We start from the raw sequence: 22,647 nt of genomic DNA, 5'->3' as shown, positions 1-22,647 counted from the left end.
GCTCCTAATACTTGCAAACCAATGAATATGTGACAACCCTTGAAGACTGTTTGGAGGACTTAGCTGCTGTGGACATATGTTTGTTGCCTGGCAACCTTTCTTTTCATCAAGGAAGAACAATTATTTACTGCTCAAAATAACGAAACAGATATACATGTACATGTACTTTTTCAATTCATTAGAAATTGTATTTAGTAAGGACGCAGGGGCAAAGATTATTCCATTCTTTTCTATACCATAATATTGATGTGGTTACATATTGTCGTCACCTGTGCCATTTGGTCCTTGCACATTGTCTTGTAAGATATTCTGATACCACTGGAAAAGTAAATTAGTAATGATATTAACCATTATGGATTTTATGCTCTGATTCTGGGAAGTTAGACTGATAATCTGAAATATTAAGTATTAATGCCTTATCCGGAGTACCATTTATTATTATAGTGTTAATTACAAAGTGAATGCAGTATATCGTATTATCTCAGATAGTCATGAATAGATAATTTATTTTATCTTGAATATATATGCAACTGTTATCTCTTATCTTGTGTTTATTATTTAACGGAAATAAAGAAGTGAATAAAGGTGGTTAATATGTTTAACAGTTTATAAATACAGTTTGGTGTTTATAGTAGTAACAGATTTTGTGCTGAGTTGTCTTTATAATGGGCATAGGGAAATATAGTATTTGAGACTGAATTTTTACAAAGGACAAATTCACATGTTAACTTATACAGAGATTTTCTACTAATGACATAATTCTTTAGAGAGACAGAGATTTGGATTAATTCAATAATGTGCTCAGGGATCTTTAGATTTGGCAGGGGACAGTACTTCTTGTCCCATTGTCACATACACGTGTAACACTATCCTGTGTCTCGGTACCAAAAAGAAATTAGATGTGACACTTTCTTACGTCTCGGATCTCTGGAAAATGACCAATGACACAGTGGTGACACTCCTCTTATCAGGACTTTCATGTTGAGTATTTTTTTACTCAATGATCAATTAAGTCTGGAACACTGTATTTTTATAACTATGCTTATATATGTCTATCACATCCATAATACATAGGTTATATAAAGGAAACTACACACACAGTTATGACATTAAATAAAAGCTAAATATAAGCTCCCTATCCCTTAGCTTGTGTTTTGTGGCATGATACTCTTCTTTCTACGTCTACATGGCAATCACCTCGGTCCCTAATTCGAGGCGGCTAAATGTCCCTCTAGGACCGCACTATTATATCTGAATCCCAGAAATCAGCCAAGGCGGGTGTACGGAACTTCCCTCTAGAAACAGCAATGAAGTATTCCCTAAGATGTCTGAATGATATCTGAAGGGAACTTTAATCCCGCTCTTACTTATATAAAAAGTATAGATACGACAGCTATTAGTGCAGGGCAATTACCATTTTTGGTAAGTGTTTCGTATTGGTACCATTTTATTCTATTTAATTGTACTAATCTGTGCACAAGATGCCTGGACGATAGTAGCCCGGGGGCGGCGGCAAATGGTTAGCATGTGCGCGCTGTATCATACGTTCTGTCATTGAGTCAACTGGCGTTTTGATTCCCTGGTTGTATGTGACAAGGAGTAGGGTCACCTGTCCAACCTTGTGGCTTTTCTCCGGGTCCTCCGGTTTCTCCCCACTGCTAAAGACCCCTACGCGCAAGTAAATTATTGAAATAAAATTGAACCATGTGTTAGTCCCGAAATGACCTAGTTTGTGTCGAGTTGACGTTAAACCCAATTTCTTTCTCTCAATATTAAATAGCTTGACTAAGTTTGAAAATGTGCGTTTTTTGTTGACGTTTAGCAGTTTGATTAGTTGAGACTTTGGAGCATGATAATTTTGTGATTCTCATTCCGTGCAAGTTGTGAAACTTGGCTAAGTTCGATGATGAGCAATTTCAGCATATGCTATAAAGTTGAAACTTCAAAATGATTAGTCAAGACTTTAGAACACAATAAGTCTTCTTAGCATTTTCCGCTAAGGCTAAGATGAGACGGGCTATTTGATGCATGTAGGTCAGTGCTTTGGGAAACGATAACTTGATTATAATTGAGTGAAAGTGGTAACTGATGACACTACATAATATGTATTTCAAAACCCTGAGATGGTCAGGTTTATACCGTTAGGTGAATTGGCATGTAGCAAAAATATCCCAGTTGCATTCAAAATAAGTTATAGTTTTCTTAAAGCTAATCTATATTTTACATTAACCTGAACTGTTATTGACTTCTTAAAGTGTGTAATACTGGTATGTCATATTATGTCATCATCTATAGACAGATTGTTATATCTAACCAAATGTCTTAAACATACATTATGCAAGAGCTAAATCTGCTTATTGCTAAATCTGCTCATGTTATCTAAATAATTAATTAGACATGAATTAACTTGTCCAGAACATAATCAACTCTCGATGTCATCGCTAGCCTGCGATATTTTCTGGATTAGGATCCGATTTGCTGCTCAACTTTCATTCATGATTAAATCATGAAATGGATAATCAAGACTGTTTTTTATGGTACCGACTTTAGTAATGATGATCGAGGCTAGGCCGAAAATTCAGTCGCTAAATTCTCGGTTCAGAGTGGATCAATTTGACTGAAATTTTAAGAAAATTCCCTTTACATTATCTAGTTTTTAACTATTATAGTGAGAACTGCCAGCTCTTTATCTTATCTTCCATAATGTATCTTTTAGTGTGTAAGTAAGCTTATGCCTGAAATTTTGCTACAGATTTGACTTACGATTATGTATTATTAATTATAATATTTTTCCTCATGTTTCAGATTGACCTAACAGCACCTCTAGAACAACAGGGACCATTTGATGTAATTATACATAAATTAACAGATTATTTAGCTAAAGCTAATGAAGGCTATCAACCAGCTCAAGACTATATACAACGCATGCAGGTAACTCTTATATTCTTACAGCATATTTTATTTGCTCTCTAGGGTCATTCACACCCACACAAAAAGAAGTTCTTGCTTTACATTACTTTGGTGGCTGCTTGTTTATAATAGATTATGAATGAATCTAAATATACACTAATTGTCTCAAAATTCTTTCACAGATATAAAGACACTAGAACAAAGGGTTAGTGTTAATTATGACCTAGCAATCAATAAATATGTTTGAAGGTATATTCCCTTGATGGTCTAGATTCTAAATACATATGGCAGTCATTAGAAAATATATGTAAACTGTCAGGGAAAATAGATTTGTTGGCGGGCCAATATATCTTAAAAAATACATCTATCTAAATAATATAAATGTTAAAGTACATGTAGGTACCATTACGTATAACACCTCACTTTAATTGTATGATTGGTTGACTGAATGAGTGCATGTTAATATTCAACATATGTCCACAGCACATACTCAAATACAAAATGCCATACCCTAGATGACTGTGTTATAATGTGTATTTGATTTATTTCATGGACTTTTTCATGGTTATTAGAAATACTTTTAGATAAAAGATGTACTAATTATGCTCAAGGGAACATGTATATATTTCTCTAAAATTTCAATAATGAAGAAATTCACGTTCTGTCCTGTTGATTACCAACTTAGCTGATACCATCAGTGTGTGAAATGAATTCCAACTGTCAAGGGTTCTTTTACATGTATACAGGACCTCAGTTTTTTCTCATAACAGCCAAACAAATAGACACTGCATGTCCCTTGCCAGGCCTTCCATCCTGAACCACTGACACCGGGGAATCACTGGAAAAACTGTGATGTACTTTCTCGGCCAACACAAGGATCAAACCATGAACCTCCAGGTTAGTGAGCCAGCATCTAACTCACTCAGCCACCACGGCTCCCTTATCATTGTGTACTTTTTTTTTCTATTACTAGATGTATGTACAAGATCACCCAGAATGTATTATGATGGATCCAATTGACAGCCTTCAGAAACTTCTGAACAGAAACAAACAGTATAAATCAGTTTTAAAATGTGATCTGCTTAGTCAAGGTAAAACCACATCCATTGTTTTACATATAAACCCTCTGTAACGTCTATGTAACTCTCCTGTGGTCACCTATCATCCATGAACAGATTACTTTATTACGAATGACCTAATTAGAGTGTTGCCAAGTATTTATTATTTCTTAAATAAAGATACTTAACACACACTAACCTGTTCTTATCTCTTTCTGGAGAGTAATAAAAATATTACTGCCACTCTTAAACAAGTCTATTTATGGGATAGCTACTTGCAGTTGCTAACTATTTGTAAAACCAAGTTAAAGTTAAAGACCTCAGTCACTGCAGTTCAAGACACCAGACTCTTAAAACAATGTCCAATATTTTGTTGAGGAATGGCAGCAGAAGCCATCTAAGGGGCTTACAAATTCCAAAAATTATTGGGGTGGGACCCTCAAAACTTCTCTCCCACACCTTCTATGCGATATATATTGAAACCTTAGCCCCCAGCATTGGAGAAACAGCTGGGGCTAATTTTTTTCATTTAAACCCTGTGAATTAATGTTATTCCCAAAATGATCTATTTAGTGTTGAATGGATGTTAGACCCCACTTCATTAAATTAGTCCTGTTTCATCCCCTTCAGTGACAGTAAAAGCAAAGCAGAAATTTACTGTAGATTAGTTTGTGTTTCATATTGTAGTTGCAGACCAATTCAGTGAAAATTAAGTTTTACAGAATTTATTCTATCTTCCTGTATTTAGATTATGTATTCGCAGTATCAGCATCATAAATGCATTATATTGTAAAATTTGTAGGGACCGATATTGCTTCTGCAATGCTTTCTGAAAGTGGAATCGTCGGAACACTCCGCATTGGAGCATTGAACTTTCATTCACAAAAACTAATTGTGCTGCATGAAAATTGTAAATGGACATTAATCTAATATCTATATTATTTTATCCCTTGTGTATAGCAGTATTACCCACAGAATGCTTGTTAAAATTTATAAAGGATTCTGTTTTTATGTGTTTACAGATTCTTCAGTCTTCACACCAACATTTGTTCAACTTACGACAAAAGATATGGAAATTAATAGAAAAAAATTAACAGAAGCTAAAGTTACATATCCTTTTGGTAAATATTGTAGTGACATATTTTATTTTGTAAAATGCAAGCCCCTGTATATTATCAGTTTTTTGTGTCTTGTAAATCCTACCATTATCTACAAAGGAATAAAAAAAGTGTCAGCCTTTATGTACTGCACGGATGACTTAGCTGCTATGGATGTATGAATAACTATTAGTTGCCTGGCAACCTATCTTTATTGATTTTATTGATAACTTATAATTGACTACAAAGAGATGTAGTTTCCATGTGTGACCCTTTATTACAAAACCTTCTGAACTTTGTAGCTGCTAAAAATATTTTTTCTTGGAATATTTTATTTTGTTCAGTAAAAGAAAAAGCTCCACCAATAACTTCAAGATACATGCCTTTGTATAAAAGGAACAAAGTGTTCAATAGAGTCTTATTGTAACCATTCTTAATTGCACTCAGACCTGGCAACCTTAGGTTGAAATTCTATAGATCATAAACCACTTGACTGGATTTTTACAGCTGTCACTTTTAATTTTATTATGCCTCAGTTGTTCAGTTGTGTCCTGTAAATATCAATATACTAATTGTCCTATGTATTATTGACATTATAACTCTGCTTATTGTCCCCTGCCTTTCGAAGAAAGCAGGGGACTATTAAAATGGGTCTGTCAGTCACACTTTTTGGGACACAATAACTCTCTTTCTAATTGAGCTAGAATGTTCAAACTTGGTGTAGGTGTTTATTAGGTCAATGCCTTGATGGAGTTCGAAGATGAGCATTTTCTGCTTAGGGTAAGCAGAGATAAGCAATTTGATTGGTTGATGCTTTGGGACACAATGACTTTAGTTCTAATTAAGTGAGAGTGATGAAACTTGGTGTATAGTTTCATTACATCAATACCTTGACAAGGTTCGATAATAAGCATTTTCTGCTTAGGGTAAGCAGAGTGATAAGCAATTTGATTGGTCGAGACTTTGAAACACAATAACTCTCCTTCTAATTGAGGTAGAATGTTCAAACTTGGTGTAGGTGTTCATTAGGTGAATGCCATGATGGAGTTTGATGATAAACATCGTCTGCTTACGGTATGCAGAGATAAGCAATCTGATTGGTTGATGCTTTAGGGCCAATAACTTTGGTTTTAATTAAGCGAGAGTGATGAAGCTCCGAGTATAGATTCATTATGTTATTTATGACTAAGTTTGATGATGAGACTTTTCTGCTGAGGCTAAGGATCGATAAGCAATTTGATTGGTCAAGATGTTGAAACATAACAACTCTGCTTTTAATCGAGGTAGAATGTTTAAACTTGATATAGATGTTCATTAAGTGAATGTCTTGACTGAGTTCAAAGATTAGCATTTCGAGCTAAAGCTAAACTGAGGTAAACAATTTCATTGGTCGATGCTTTGGAACAAGATAACTTTGATTCTATCTGATAGAGAGTGATGAAAGTTAGTGTATAGTTGATAATCAGTTTGATTGCTTGATACTTTTGAAAAAAATAAATGTGCGATTAATTAATATGTGTCATCTATTTATTTTGGGATTTCGGCGGGGGACATCAGCCTCACTGTCGCCTTGTTTATTTTATTTCAGTTTGTAAACCAACTGCATCTCATGGCTCAAGAATGGCACATATGGTAGGTTTAGTAACAAAATTATGTCTACTGTCTGAGCCAGTTTGTCCAGTTTCATGTCAATTGTAAATGGATTGGTGAAGCCTTAGGCGTCTTTGGAGGAGCTTCCCCCCCCCCCCCCACCATCCAGGAACAAAATGAGTAGTTTCTTAAAACTTTGACAGTGGAAGGCACCATAATTTGAGCTAATTGCATTACTCATTGGGATAGATGATTTTGTGAACGACATGCTATTGAAGTTTTGCATATGAAAAAGCTATTAGTCTCTGCTCGGTTTTGAATTTGGGCATTCACATAAAAATATGCTCATTGTCTGTTAATTCGTTTTAAAAGGTCATGATTTATTTTTTAGCACGGCTTAGACAGTAGCTCCTCCATAATCCTTCTAATTATGTTGAATAGTATATCTTTAAACGACTTCGGGAAAATGTTGATCATCATAAACTGATTTGTGGTATTTTTATCACATCAATAAAACATAAATTAAGGTTATATAACTCAATTCTTTCATGTAACAATTTGTATTATATTGTCAAAAAAGCTGAAAATAGAAAATACCCTGTAAGTCCCGAAATGACTTAGTTTGTGTTGAGTGGATGTTAAATCCAATTTGTCTTCCTATTCAAAATGCAATTCCAAATGGGACCCAGAGTTTGCGAAACTTCAACCTCTACATTTTGACAGCGAAATACTTTAAAACATAACTCTTTTATTTGTAGATGGCTATAATATTCAACGAAGAAGGTTTAAAAGATATTAACCCACCATGTGTTGCCCAGTCATTTATCAATCACAATGCTGTACTTTTTAAAATCTTCGTTATTGGCAGTAAAGTTTTTGTAGTAGAGAGGCCATCGCTAAAAAATCTTTATCCTTCTGGTGAGTTTGAACACAATAATAAACGCAGATAAAGTGATCGTCATATTGAGCAGATAAAGGGTCATCATATTGAGCAGAAATTTCAATCGCTTAGTTCTCGGTTCATAGTGGATTAATTTGAATGAAATTTTCAGCAAATTGCCTTTACATTACCTAGTTTTAAACTATTATAGTGAGAACTGCCAATTCGTTATCGAATCTCCCATAATGTATCTTAAAGATTACTATCTAAAGAACACTTTGTTAAATTTAGGCATCAAGGCTTGAAGTGGGTTTATAGTCATAAGTGTAAAATTTCCCTGTGTTTTATTTGCAGTTCAGTCACTTTGATCTGTATGATGTGTTTGCTATCAGACAATTTATTACTGTGCATTTGACTTTTCAGATCAGGCAACTATTTGCTTTGATACACAAGAAGTTTCTAAACGAGATTCTACACATTTTTTGAACCAAGTAAGATTTATATTATCTCATTACTGTAGTAGATTTATAAAACAATTTGATATATTTTTATTATTTGTTCAATTTCATACACATTCACAGGTCATGTGGGAGATATTGCTACATTGTCTGTGGGTCTGTTGAAGGCTAACATTCATTTTCACTTGGTACAAAAACCCTACCAATTTCAAAAAATAAATGCATATTTGAAAAATCAATCAGAACCATTATTCCCTTTCATTATAGTACATGTAGTAGTAAGCCTGTTTTAATATTCTAATAAAATTTTTCATATTCTTATACAACACCACACAAGGCCTTAAATTTCTTTCTTCTTTTTTTGCTCAATCAACACCATAAAATGTGTTGCATTTATTGTATTTAAGATTACGGTAGAGTTACAAATTTTAGTATTGTAATTCTAGTCCCGTGTCATACCATAATGCTCTACAACAATCTGATTAAAATACAGATCTATATTTCGTTTCACTTTTTTATACTTTCGATGGCCTCCATTACCTGAAGATATGACTGGTTGTAATGGAAGGTTGTGTTAGGGGTCATACGAGCTGCTTCTGACCCTATGATGTCAGACATTTGATTAACCAATCAGCGTTGATGTTTTTAGCGGGATACCTACGCCAAGATCTCGCCGTAACAAAACGTTTCATTGGCTAGTCCCTCACATTAACCAGAACGCAGGTTATATAACAACTCTTCGAGTTCCTTGTGTAGTAAAGACAAGTAAAACAAAATTTTGAATTATAAAAAACGAAATTAAATAGGATCTGTTTTTAATCAGATTGACTCGACAAGATTGTACCTATTAAATCACTCACAAAAGACAAATTCCAGTTAATTAATCACCATGGTCTTAGACTGAATCTTGAACCAGCTTTTATTTATGACATCAGTTATTTGAATAACTCTGAATAATTTTTTATAGCTTGATGCTTCGGATTTAGACAGTTCACCTGTTGTACCAGATATGGAAAGATTAACTGAGGTTGGAAGAAGTATTCGTCGGGCCATGCGATTAGATTTATTTGGTGTAGATGTTATTATTGATAGTGAGATTAAAAGCTATGCTGTGATAGATATCAATTCATTCCCTGGTATGTTGTTTTAATCAAATATTACAAAATTCTTCTCTTCAGGATTTCACGAAATCGTCCAAAGAGCTCATGTTGTCATTTCTGCCTGTTGCTGGTCCATTTTACACATTTAAAATTAATCAAAATACATACTGCTACACAACAAATTATTTATATTATCAAGAATTTTTTTTATGGGGGTTGGGGCATTAAAACCTGTAACTTTCAAGACAGTGGAAGCTTATATGCACTTATCAAATGTTTAAATGACCCATGTTAACCCTGTTTACTTTCGTTAATTTCAAAATATATTATAGGCGTTTTTACGAGAAACCGATTAGGGCTAATCGATTTGCATTTCCTTTCCAAACGCATTTACGGCAAAAATTAGCCTAATCGGTTTCACCTAATTGTCGTATTTACCATGACAATTTGCCAAAAAGATTATGCAAATCTTCCAACTTGCTCGCCTGCCGGATTGACGATTCGATTTCCAAGATGGCGTCCCCAACAAGGGACACGACGTGCCCGACATTAGATCATTTTCTTTTGAATTTCACGTTAAAATATGAATATTATGGACATTCCTAATAAAAAATACGGGGCATTTGGGGACAGTCAACTGGTACAACTTTTCGTTTTTATTTTTGGGGGGTGTCGCCAAGAACATAATAAAGAAAAGTGAATTTTTTAAACATTTTTCCTCAATTCTTCAGTCTTCAGCCATCTTGCGAGGCAACTCTTCGCGTTTACGAGAACCGATTCGAATACCAACTCGAGACCTATGTCTTTGTACAAAACGAGATAGGTAATCGAAACCGATTTGTTTTCTCGTAAAAACGCCTTAGAAGTCCCAGTTAAATGATCATTTTCATTTTGGAATTAATCCAGTGATTCATATCTGTATTCAAGCAAATTACCCGCCTTTAAAAAACTAATATGTCACAGCTTGTTAGTCCTCATACGCCAATATTTATAACATATTATGTTCTACAGTCTTTTTGTTCATATTTCAGGATATGATGGCATTGACAACTTTTTTGATATTTTGATTGACTATTTAAAAGATGTAACAGGGGACCCAAAAAATAAAATTGAAGAAAGCAACAATGAAGATAGTTTGCAAGTTCGAAAGAGGTTAAAGCCAGAAACTGAAAAAACAGATGAAATTTCTTCAGAGAGCTACCTGAACATCGAAGCTAAAAATATTCTAGTTCAAGATGTCCCAAATGGACTTGTAAATAATCAGTATTCATTTGTTAATAAACACAGTAATACTATAGGAAATAGTGCAACTAATGGGCTCTGACACAACTCCACTTTTTTTTTTTATATAAAAAGTAAAAACAAAATACTATCTTGTCAAATTTATACATTGTACATATTATTTTACACTTTCATATACATAAAATAACATAGAATAAGCATGTTCAATTCATTTAATTTTAATCATTAATTGATAATGCTATATCAAATAATTCTGTATTAATCTGTATGTTAATTAAGGGAATGGTTTGCAATTTGGATTTTTGTTGAGCTGATATTTATATTTTAATTATCATTAGCTTACTGTCTGTAGAAATTAGCTTAGTTATAACAAGACTATAGCTATCTATAGATATTAGTTTTTGTTATAACAAGACTATAGCTGTAGCTTTGTTATAACAAGTCTATAGCTATCTATAGACATTAGCTTTGTTATAACAAGTCTATAGCTATCTATAGACATTAGCTTTGTTATAGCAAGACTATAGCTATCTGTATACATTGCAGCTAAAATATGTGGTGATGACCCAAGCTTACTCATTGAATTATACATGCCATGTTATTTCATTATTTTCTTAACCCTATGGGGTATCACAAGATCCCAGTGTAAGTGGGTGATTATGTTTTTTCATTGGTTGCACTGTACTGGAAATAGACATAATTTTTACATAAACTATTTATATCTTGAAAAAGGATTTCCTTTCTGACAAGAAAGTAGATTAATAAACTCAATGAGTGTATGTACAATGATAAGTATTGAAGGTACATATATATGTAGTATTAATTTTGTTATATATCATATACTACCATATACAATGCATTTCAATCTATACCAATAGCTTTTTATATATAACTTGTATATTATTACACTAACATTATATAGTAATAATTTGATATTGAATAAAACTTGGGGGATTTTTTAATAAACATCCACATTCATTAAGATAGTGAACAATTTTATATATTATGATCTCGTATTAACCTGTAGAGTAATAATTTTCAACTTAAAACTGATTTTTATGTGTCAGTTAATAATATTGCTTCATCAAATGTCAAACTGGTAAAGAAATATTTTAAACTTGAACTTTTGTCCTGTGCATACTTTTGCGGTTTAATGGACTACTGATACTTTTATTTCCGAACTTGATTGAACTTGAAGGGACATTTCGCTCTATATTCTCAGCTAAACTACGGGTAAAATAAATGTGTATCAGACTCAACACTGTGCCATTGAAACAGTGAAAGTTTCAGATATATATGTAGGTTTTACATATTCTCATTAACAGATACTTTAAATAAGCTAGTTCTAATCAAGAGAATCTTTTGAGCATAATATCGCATTAAATTGTTTGATTTTTTGTTTTGTTTCTGTATTTGGCTTCCATAATCATACAGCAATATATATGGCTAAACTTTTTTTTCCAAATACATAATAATGTATTCTAAGAAATCAGTATGGTGTTGTGTTCATAAATTTTAAAATATTTTACATTCCGACGAATACATAGCAACTAGAAACAACATAGCATTTGATTTGAAAATAAAAGTTTTATTTTTTTGAAGGGGCTATAAATGTTCTTACATAATTATGTTGTTATTAAAACATCTTCCTTTAAAATTAAAAGAAATGATATGCATTAGTCTTTCTCTAGTCAATTAACTTACTCCCAAATCATTCAACAGGAGGTAATTCCACTTCTGCTATATGCCATATACACCCATCTAAAAGTTGCTTTATCTGCTTCAAGTCAATGAATATTTTAGCACTGATACCACTAGTGTAAAATAAATAAAGTCAGAGAGCTTTGAATTTGTTATTTGAAATTTTATGCTACAACCAGAGAATATGAAGAGGGTTTATGAAAAATAAAAGATCATCCTTTTCAGCTTTAGTGACAATTTTCTCTGGAAACCCAACTTATTGAATTATATTTTACTAATACTTCCCTTTAGTAAGATCTAAATGAGGGCATATAAGGCCATACAAAAATAATAGTCTGGTTCTCAGATACTCCTGCGTCACTAAAACAGGGACACATGACCTGTTTTATTTTCTCAAGAATTTGGTCTTTACAGGCATTACTTATAGACATGGAAGGATAGTCTGAGAACCAGAATTTTTTTTATTAGTATTGCCTAATATATCAAAATTTTGCTTGCCATGTTTTGCGGGCAAGCGCTTTATGCATACCGTAGTAAGGACATTTTAAAATAGCAAATATATATCTTTATTACCAATATATACTCAGTAGGTCTACTGCTAATTTGAATTTTGTAAGACTTCTAATTATAGAATTAGAATCACATATTATTACTAGTAATCTTTACCAATCTATGATAATTTGTATATTTTGAATATTTTAAACAAACTGTTAATGGTTTAAGAGTTTAAGGTCTGTATTTTGACTTAACTCAAGCTCTAATTTTATTTTTATCAAAGTCTATTTTATAATGAATTTAGCTTGTTGCATGTTTATTTTTATGATCGTTGATTAAATTAAACGCTTTATAAGATTTGTTATGATTTTGAATCAATGAATAATTTACACTTTTGTTTTTTTAATGTTGATTTATTGTATTATTATACATACATGCTGTATTTAAAAACATGAAAGGCTGCCTAATTTAAAAGGGGCGTAAGGATAATACTGAAATTGAAAATACTTAATCTCTATTTCATCAATGTATCATATTCAACTAAACCAAAATTATTTGATTCTGAGAGAGAAATAAAGAGTTTATCATTCATTTATTAGAATATCTTCATCACAGGAATAACTAAGTACTAAAAATTCTGCTTTCGATATTATGGTACTAAGATTGTAGGATCAAAAGAATTGTCTCAACTGTTGCAAAAAATCAAATGAAAAAGTTTGATGTAAACATGGGCTAAATTACTGAGCAGAGGCAGTTACCAAAGTCTTACCCCTGACCCCAAGTTTTTCCTCAATTTTATAACTCACCGTTAAAAAAGAAAAAAAAATGATACTGTTTTGGATGGCATATTTTGCTTTGAGCACAGGTACACGTATTAAACAATTAAGTGTAAATGAGCTCAAGTGCATGTAATAAACAATAAAGTGTAAATTTACAAGTAAAATAACAAAAACCCATCAGATCCATTCTTATATACTTGGGTTTTAAAATTCCCATAATTCACCACAAAACAAAGTCCAAGCAGTATAGACAATTTGATTAGCCAATAGGTGCTCGTGATACCAACACCATATGAAAAATGTCCATGCCATGTACAGTACTCTTTGAATGCAGAGTTTCAACTACATGCTATGTTATATATGATAAAATATCGTAACTGCCTTAAATACAGATACATTTTGCCTCATGTAATAGTTACACTTAAATGTTGGGATATTTTGGGTTAAGGGCTCGTTTTGGTATATTTATCAGTCAATTAAACTGTGAAATATTCTATTTTGAAGAATCACACCAGATTTGTATATGACATGTCACAATGATAAATTCAAAATATTGTGAAACAAGAAAAAACAAAGAAGGTAGATATAAATGCATACATGTCCTCTGAAATGAATCCAACTATTGGTATCCTGCTCTTTAAATGATCTTCATTGGTTTCTTATAGTTCAAACGTACTTACATCATAGTTCTGTTACTGGCTTTTAATTATTGAACTGGAAATACACAGGACACAATTCTATGGAATACAATTAATGTTTATTACTGAATTGTCTCCTGTGTAATTCTGTTATAATGCTTGATTATTTTATAGGGCGACCTTTGGTTATAAGTTTTTCACAACTAGTGGTCCTAAATAGAAACCGAACATGAATAGTCTGGACCATCGTCTGTTCAAAGATGGCTGCCCCCAGGGACATGGTGATGTCATTTTACTCTGCTTTAGACCTCGACCATAACCCTGAAAAAAAAACAACAGTAACCCCAAGGACGGTCTATACATCTCTCCATGGAGGATAATGAATCACTGTGTTATATTTATATAGTTCAAATTAATTTTAGAGACAACAAAATTCCTTGTAACTTGACTTTACTCTTTGCATAGTGCAAATATTGAAATAATGCATAATTTTTAGACTTACATAGATTTAGACATAACATACGAGACAAAAAATATCTGCTCATAGAAGTAGCAACCATTTAAAATTCATTCAAGCTTTCTTAAAATTATATACTTAACAAAAATAGATTCTTTCTACATATTCTACACTTTGGTTTCATCGACACCGCCATCTTGGAACTACTCCGACCATGCCACAATAGCATGGTTCAGTATTTTCGGACTATGGTCCGGACTAAATGAAATTCTGATTCAATTAGTTCGACCATAGTCAAGAAATCACGATAACCGAAGGTCGCCTAGGGTGTTCTACATTTCATGATTCCGTTGCTTAATGAGGTAGCTATTCAGGCTGTTTTGTAATTTTCTTTAATATGTCATAGAAAATATGAATCAGAATTAATGTATTTAATTCTAATTTGCATTATTATTTGTTTTAAAAATTTCTCCTGCAGCATAATCTATCTTTAAACAGGGTTGAACATTTAAAAGTTTCTGCTCCGAATTTCTGATTATTTAATATTATATATCAAGTTAAAATTATATATGCATTTCATTCCGTTTTTTGGGGTGATGGTTTAGTTGTATACTCCACTTCTTTATATGGCACATTCAATAATGCACAGGTTGTGATTGTTCAACTACATGTCAACCTACTAATCAGAGTGTTGTACAGAAAATTCTGCGAAAATCATTTGATTTGAGACATTTCATTTGCTGTCTTTATTAAAGTGAATGGGATTATTAAGTTTTTGTCACAGGGCCAGTACTCACTTTTCTCAAATCATAAATGTGTCTTTAGGTCTTAATGGAGTGACGTCTACAAAACCAGAACGAAAATAACACTTAGTTTTAGATTTTGTTAAAGATACTTTCCCAGCAAAGTATTTATCGGGTGGTTCTTTCCAATAAAAGTATGTCAAATTTGGTATACATGGAAAGTATAGACACCCAATCTTACTAGAAAAATACTGGATGACCCGAAAAACGCCAATGGGGCAAGCACTGGGCAAAATTGTCAGGGTATCGCTAACTGGCAACCGGTTATCTGCCAGCTTATTGTGTGCCAGCTTAAGTGAGGGAGCGGTTGTTATTTCTTGATCAAATGGTTAGGTGGTTTTGGGAACATTGAGGGGTGTCAAGGTACAAAAGACTCTGCAAATAAACGGCGGAAAAAGAAGTTGACAGAAATAATTAAGAATTTACTTAGGCCTCAATAGGTATGGTAAATGAACAGTAAGTAATGATAATTACATTCTGAAAAATGGACCCTCCCACAATGAAGCTAATTTAACAGACATTGCGTCTAACAACAGCTTACGTATAGCTATAGGTATCCCCGGCGAATACAAAGTTTTGAGAGGGAATTGAAGCAAATTTTTGATAGATTGGTCACTTTGAATATGTTTTTAGTCCAAATATATCATTAAATCACAAAGTTTGTACACGGGAATGTATCTTTAGGTAAAAAATCCAAGTTGTATGCAATTGTGGTTCTCCTTGTTTTTTTTATGATTTATAAAACATTCATGTCGATGAATATTCCCCATTAAATTTAAATAGGCACTTTCGTGATGAAATATTTCATGATTAACTTCATAAATACAAACTAGTGATGTTGTAAATATAAGTTTATATTTTAAATTTATAAAGAAAACTATTAAATTGGTTGAATAAATCGATGGTCTGTAAATTCAAAGAATTTTGTTAAAAAATAAAAATTAAATTGTTTTTGACTAATTGTATATTATTTCTAAAATCTGACTGTGATCAGAATATTTGATTTATAACAATGATTTTTATAATAATTTATTGTTATTGTTCTCACTATGTAAGGAAAATAATTGTATTCATACCTACTAACAGTACATTAAAACATAGTAACAAGGTTGTAAACATATTTTAACAGGCAAACACACTCTAAGATAACAAATATTATTTCTTAGTACTGATATATTAATCATTTGAGTATTAAACAGAAAGGTGTGGTTATATCTTCTTGCCAATAAATTAATTAAACTAAACTATCAATCATTTATACTCAACTTGGTTTATAATTTAATACAGTAATTAAATTGCCTGTAATTAACATGTATATTGTACTGCACAGCAAAACATAGCAATAGCATCTTAGCATAACCAAATTACAAAGAAAATTACCTGCTATATATGGTTCAGAAAATCCAAGTAAGTGTAGTTTATGGACGAGATGAGGGGATTATTTGAAAATGACATAAAATTGGCTTCATACCATTTGTTTGTATAGTTGGCTAATCAACATGTTCTGATGATAATCAGTAATACTGAGCCCTCATAGTCTAGTAAGTTGGAACATGGTTATTCCAAGATGAAGCAATAGAGGCTCAAAAATGTTTTATCATAAATATTAGCCATCATCAATTTCATGTAAGCTATGTACAAATGTATTAATAAATTATGTACATATATATTCGTCATTTTGTGTTTAGTTACAAATTATTTCAATTACTTGAATGTCACTTTGATAAGTAATGGATAATGGCTGAAGACTGTCCATTATGTAAATAGAAAGTTAAACTGAGGGGCATTGGCCCCCAAGTTTTTCTTTATATTTACATAATGGACAGCCCAAGACTATTATCAAACTTCTAAAAGAACAAGCCACAAAACACATGCACATATGTGACAAAACACTCCAGTTATACAATGGAGGTGGGGGGGGGCTGTATCATAAGGTCTGTCATTGAGTCAACTGATGTGGTTACCATTCCCCGGTTGTACCTGACAAGGAATAGGGTCATGACAAAGAGTGGGGTCGCCTGTCCAACCTCGTGGGTTTTCTCCCACTGCTAAAGACCCCTATGCGCAAGCAAATTATTGAAATAAAATTGAACCATGTGTTAGTCCCCAAATGGGGGATAATAGCCGTCAAAGTTGTGATGGAAAGGATGCTCACGAAAATGATTTACATATTGATAATATTCTTAGTAATGTGGTTAATATGGAGGGTACTAGCCGTCCAAATTTTGATTTGAAATTTAATATATACTCTAATATATGTGACAGTGACACAGGATCAAAGGTACAGACTTATTCACGAAATTCAAACTCAGCTGTTATTATGGTGTAACGGTGATATATCTGAACAGATAAAAATTGTTACCTGTATAGGTTCCACAGGCTCAAAACACGTTTTTTTGTTCAATCAGTGGCCATAATCCAGGAAGTTACGGTCTGATATGCGCCAATATTGCAAGGAATCGAGATCTTTGGGTTATAAACACACATGTTCAGTTTCATCAAAATGGGATAAAAATTGTGACCTTTAGAGTGTCCAATCAGGGACCATAACCCATGAAGTTATGGTCACATACAAGCTGATATCGAAAGGAACTGGGATATTTGTGATATAAACCTATATTTCAAGTTATGACCTGTAGAGTGTCCACAAAGAAAATGTGAAAATGTGGGTATATAAAAACGTATTATTGATCAAGTGCCGAACGTACCATTAAACGTACCAGTGACATAGAACGGGCGGATTTAAGTGGAATTCTTCATGTAGACAAACATGTGAAATCTACATTCGGTCAATTGATATTTGGGTAACTATGAAGTTAATGTAATTTAATTTGTTCAGAGAATAAATTATCTAAAATACATGTTCATTTTTCAGATAAGTGTCTATTATTGGTAAAACTGTCCATTATTTTCAATATATAAGTTAGTCTGATACATCCAGAGCAAATTTAGAGTATGATTGCTTTCTGTATGTTTAAAAGCCATTAATCAGAATACTGGTAGTGAATTGTTTACTTTAATGATTTATAATGGGTGATACCCTAATATATAAATCTTACCTGACTAAATTAAACACAAGATAAGATAACTCATTGCCATTATGATTTGATATTATGAATGTATTTACCTTTATTATTAATAGTAATATATCCACACCAGTGATATGCTATGATATGAGCGAGCCACGGTGGCTAAGTGGGTGAGATGCTGGCTCGCTAATCTGGAAGATGCATGTTCGTTCCCTGCATTGGCTGAGAAAGTTCATTGGGATTTTCCGAAGTTGTTTCCCCTTGTCAGTGGTGCAGGATGGAGGGCCTGACAAGAACAGCTTTCTAGTAGTTTAGATATGACAAAAAACCGAGGTCCCATGTATAGGCCTACATTGGCGTGCATGTAAAATAACCCATGGCAGTTGGAATTCGATATAGAGTAGACCATAGTGTCGCTGCCCGGGCAAAATTTTCCTCATAGTATACTGTATGGCATATGCTTGTGCGTAGGGGTCTTGAGCAGTGGGAGGACCCGGAGAAAACCCACGAGGTTGGACAGGCGACCCTACTCCTTGTCATGTACAACCAGGGAATTGAAACCACGCCAGTTGACTCAATGACAGAACTTATGATGCAGCGCACACTTGTTAACCATTCGGCCATCCACTTCCCCCCGCTTTGTCACAAAATCTACATCATTTAATGTTCTTTCTAAGAACGTCAATTATGTTAATTAGTTATAAATAGGCGAATGAAACATTCAGTTCTAATCTGAGCTTTTATTCCCTTCATGACTTCATTTATACTCCCATTTTGAGCAAAATTTTATAGGTGGTGAATAATGATGCAAGGGAGGTAACTTTAATGACTTGTTTGGATGTAAACCACCATTATTTTTCCCATTGTCGTGACTTTAATGTTAATTCTGGTCTTTGCCTGGCTTAAACTTTTCCAAAATTTTTTCGTTGGGCTGAATGCTTTTCACTACAGATAGAGCAACAATGAGCCATGTCTTTACTCCAAAATTTGTATAAACAAGTAACCAACCTCTTAACTCTGTTATCTTTCTGCCTCTAAACCAAGAATATTTTACAATCCCTGGCAGGAGAGGTTAATTATAGTTTATTCACGTATACCATAGCAAAGATCTCAATCTTAAAATTAGTGGACACCAACATTGTCTAGCTTAAAGTGTTATGCACACAATCTGTCACAGAAAGCTTCAACTCTCTTTACAGCAACTTCCCTACTAACTGGATGATGATATACACACACTAATACACCTTGTGGTAAATTATTAATAAGTAATCCTGTACCATTCCTATCACAAGCAGTTCCATATATACTAATGAAAAAATGATGACGAAAATTAATACTTTAGTACATATAGTATGGGTTTGGTCAATTCTGGTCTACAATCATTTTTTTATGGCAGTTGGGAGGGGGGGGGGGGGAGTCATATAATATAGGCATGCACTATTGAGATTTTTTTTAAATAATGGTACAGCCACTGTGCCAATCATACATTATTTATTAAGATGGCAAAAATATTGGACTTGCATGATGACTGCAAAAGTCTGTGCTACAGAGTGTATCTATATTTTAAGTTAAAAGCCTTAAGCAAGACATTGCATACTATATTGATAAAACACTAGGGCTGAAGACCTTGTGCAGTATCAATATTCTACTAAATGTCTCGCTGTCAACCTTTCAACCACACATGTATTACATAGTTTTGCTATTTTTTTTTTACAAGGTTTCACATTGATAAAACATAAATTTACCTCTTATATGTTTGACAAATAACTCTGAATTTGAATCGAGTATTTGGTAAATATATTTCAGTAAATTCTTCCTCCTGTTTAGGTTTAGGATTGAACAAGGAGAGAAAATATTTCATGTCAGCCTGCAAAAAAATCATACAATTAAACATAAAATTTTGATACCACAATTCAGGTGTCTGGCTAGAAGATTATACAGTATTACATTTGACACACATCCTTTTCCATACTTACGCAATTGTGGATTCTAAGTTTTATAAAGGGAATTCTTGTCTCGGTCAAAACTTTGGCCATTATTGAAATCTTAGCTACAGATAGTAATGAATGTTGTGCAAGCAGCAAAATATTTTGTCCATTTTTGGAACACTTAATACCACTTGCCCCTGATGCATCGGTTAGAGGGTTGCCCTGTGGCAAGTTAACTTGATGAACTATTCTTATTTCTGGACCATGATGGCACTGTGAGTAACATACTGTCTCACTGTAGTCAGGAGGTCCCAGTTTCAATCCCTAGTGATGGCCGAGAAAGTTCCGCAAGAAACTGAAGGCTAGTTTCCTCCTGGTACCTGACGGAGGACCTGGCAAGGAACACTGTCTCGTCATCCAGATGGGACCAAAAAAAAGTTTTTGTGTACTCGCTGCCAAAAGAACCCCTAAGAAGACAGAAACATCCAGCAAAATTTCTCTCTTGGCACTCTGCATGGTGTTGTCAAAGGTACAGTTGGTGCAGAAAAGTAGGACAATTAACCTCATTTGATTTTCATTTCATTATTCTTACTTTATCAATTTTTATAACTATAGGTTGTAGAAGTGTGCTTTGCATGGATATTATTCCCATACTTATTGGCACTGACATACTATTACTGGTAATAATAATAATAATAATTAATAATAATATTTTATTTATAATGCGCCTATTACCAATATAAAATACTGACACAGTTAACATTTTGTGGGCATCACACATAGAAAAATAAAATAAAATTGCACATTATTAAATGGATGATAAAAGAAATTAAAATGGTATACGATAACAATCAAAATATAGTAGTAAAGATCAGGGTTTTTACTATCTAATTTACATAGAATGTCATTATAGACTCGAAGGAGGGCTGTTTCTGTACTGTGGCCAGTTCTATATGCTGATTGAAAGCGGATTGAAACGATTTTCTCAATTAATATTTTTAGAAAGAAATAACAAGTTGGATACAGTTCTATAGTTTTTAAACACATTAGTGTCCAGGTTACACTTCTTGATCAATGGAAAAACTAATTAAAGCTGATTTTAAGTTGTCTGGAAAACATCCAGTTTTGAGAGACGTGTTAATAATACGGGCTAAAACTGGACATAATTCATTGATACACTGTTTAACAAGTTGGGTTGGTAGTGGATCTAGTGCACAGGATGCAGACGAACTGGACAAAACAACTTTATATTTAAAATACAATACCTGTTTCAGATGGCTAAGTTCTCCATAATTAAGTACTGGTATGCCTTGTTTAGTTGACATGCATGCACCAGATACAGTAGGCTCATATTCTGTCAACAAATATTCTGAAATGAATATATCATTAATGGTTAGTTGGAGAGCGAGAGTTTAATGTTCACTGGATACAAACTGTTCAATTCTATTTCAATAATTCACTTGCACCTATGGGTCTTCAGCGGTGGAGGGAAACCAGAGGAACTGGAGAAAACCCATGAGGTTGGACAGCTGTCGACCCTACTCCTTGACACGCACAAGTGTAGAATCAAAACCACGCCATTTGAAACAATCACAGATCTTATGGTGTAACACGCACTAATTTACCATTCAGCCACCCAAACCCCAAGTTGGAAATAGAGACCATTCGTGCATGTCCTATATATTTAACCTATATATGTATTAGATATTAGGAAGTAACTAACACATAATTTGAGTGCACCGCTTAGACATATTTTTTTGCTCTGGAATATTGCATCATTTCCAATAGTAGCCTAAACCTTATAGAGGCCAGGCCTACTGGTACTTCATCATTTCTTTGGATTTTAGGCCCTGCCAAACAATTATAAGTGCCTCTAAAAGTGTGTGTCAATTTAATGTAGCTGAATTTAATCTGATATTAATACTGAATAATGACATACCCCTGATATTTTGGCCTACCTTTTACAAAGTCATTCCAGTTCTGACTAGGTTTCTCTTGAATTTTGGACATAGTATTAGTAATGGTATTATGTAGGCCTAATAATTTATTTGCATATTATAATTGATTATTATATATAGTATACACAAATACATTAATAAAATAATAATTAACCTATATCAAAATCATATGTTCTTATTTAAAAGTATTTTACTAATTTTAGGTTTTAATTCTCTGAATAGACTGAAATTTATAGAGTAGGCCTAAAATATATTTTAATTTATAAATTAAACGAACACAAATTGGCAAACTCAATCAAATAACACACTTTTATGGAATAACAATTACTATGGTTTAATTGTTATTCCATATAGTGTGTTGTTTGATACTAAATGCCATTCAAACGACAAAGACTAAAGAAGAGTCAATCATACACGATGATAAGTTATCAAAAATTATTTAACGACGTTCTTTCCCCTATCCATAGGTTACCTCCCCTTCTTCAAATTGATACCAAGTTGAAAAGCCGAGACTAGCTAGTCCC

General features: G+C 33.1%; 1 protein-coding gene and 1 long non-coding RNA gene across 2 annotated transcripts in view; one reads left to right on the top strand and one right to left on the bottom strand.

Moving 5' to 3' along the window:
* LOC126822044 (inositol-tetrakisphosphate 1-kinase) overlaps positions 1-16,884 on the top strand; it is a 31,767-nt gene extending 14,883 nt beyond the window's left edge. Inside the window, exons 3-10 of the mRNA XM_050550779.2 lie at positions 2,806-2,931; positions 3,884-4,001; positions 4,991-5,089; positions 6,654-6,697; positions 7,414-7,573; positions 7,959-8,026; positions 8,961-9,129; positions 10,125-16,884. Of these exons, the coding sequence (XP_050406736.1) occupies positions 2,806-2,931; positions 3,884-4,001; positions 4,991-5,089; positions 6,654-6,697; positions 7,414-7,573; positions 7,959-8,026; positions 8,961-9,129; positions 10,125-10,417 (1,077 nt within the window). The 3' untranslated portion in view covers positions 10,418-16,884. The remainder of the gene's footprint in view (positions 1-2,805; positions 2,932-3,883; positions 4,002-4,990; positions 5,090-6,653; positions 6,698-7,413; positions 7,574-7,958; positions 8,027-8,960; positions 9,130-10,124) is intronic.
* Positions 16,885-19,519: 2,635 nt separating this feature from the next.
* LOC126822076 (uncharacterized) lies at positions 19,520-22,631 on the bottom strand. Its single transcript, XR_007680633.2, has 5 exons — positions 22,538-22,631; positions 22,124-22,201; positions 21,431-21,534; positions 19,983-20,104; positions 19,520-19,543 (listed from the first exon to the last, which is right to left on the bottom strand). It is a non-coding gene; the product is annotated as an uncharacterized LOC126822076 (long non-coding RNA).
* Between the last annotated feature and the right edge of the window lie 16 nt (positions 22,632-22,647).

This window comes from Patella vulgata, chromosome 5 (genome assembly GCF_932274485.2).
Source record: "Patella vulgata chromosome 5, xgPatVulg1.2, whole genome shotgun sequence".
NCBI lineage: Eukaryota > Metazoa > Mollusca > Gastropoda > Patellidae > Patella > Patella vulgata.
The sequence above is the reverse complement of the archived record's forward strand: the minus strand, read 5'-3'. Positions and strand labels throughout refer to the sequence as shown.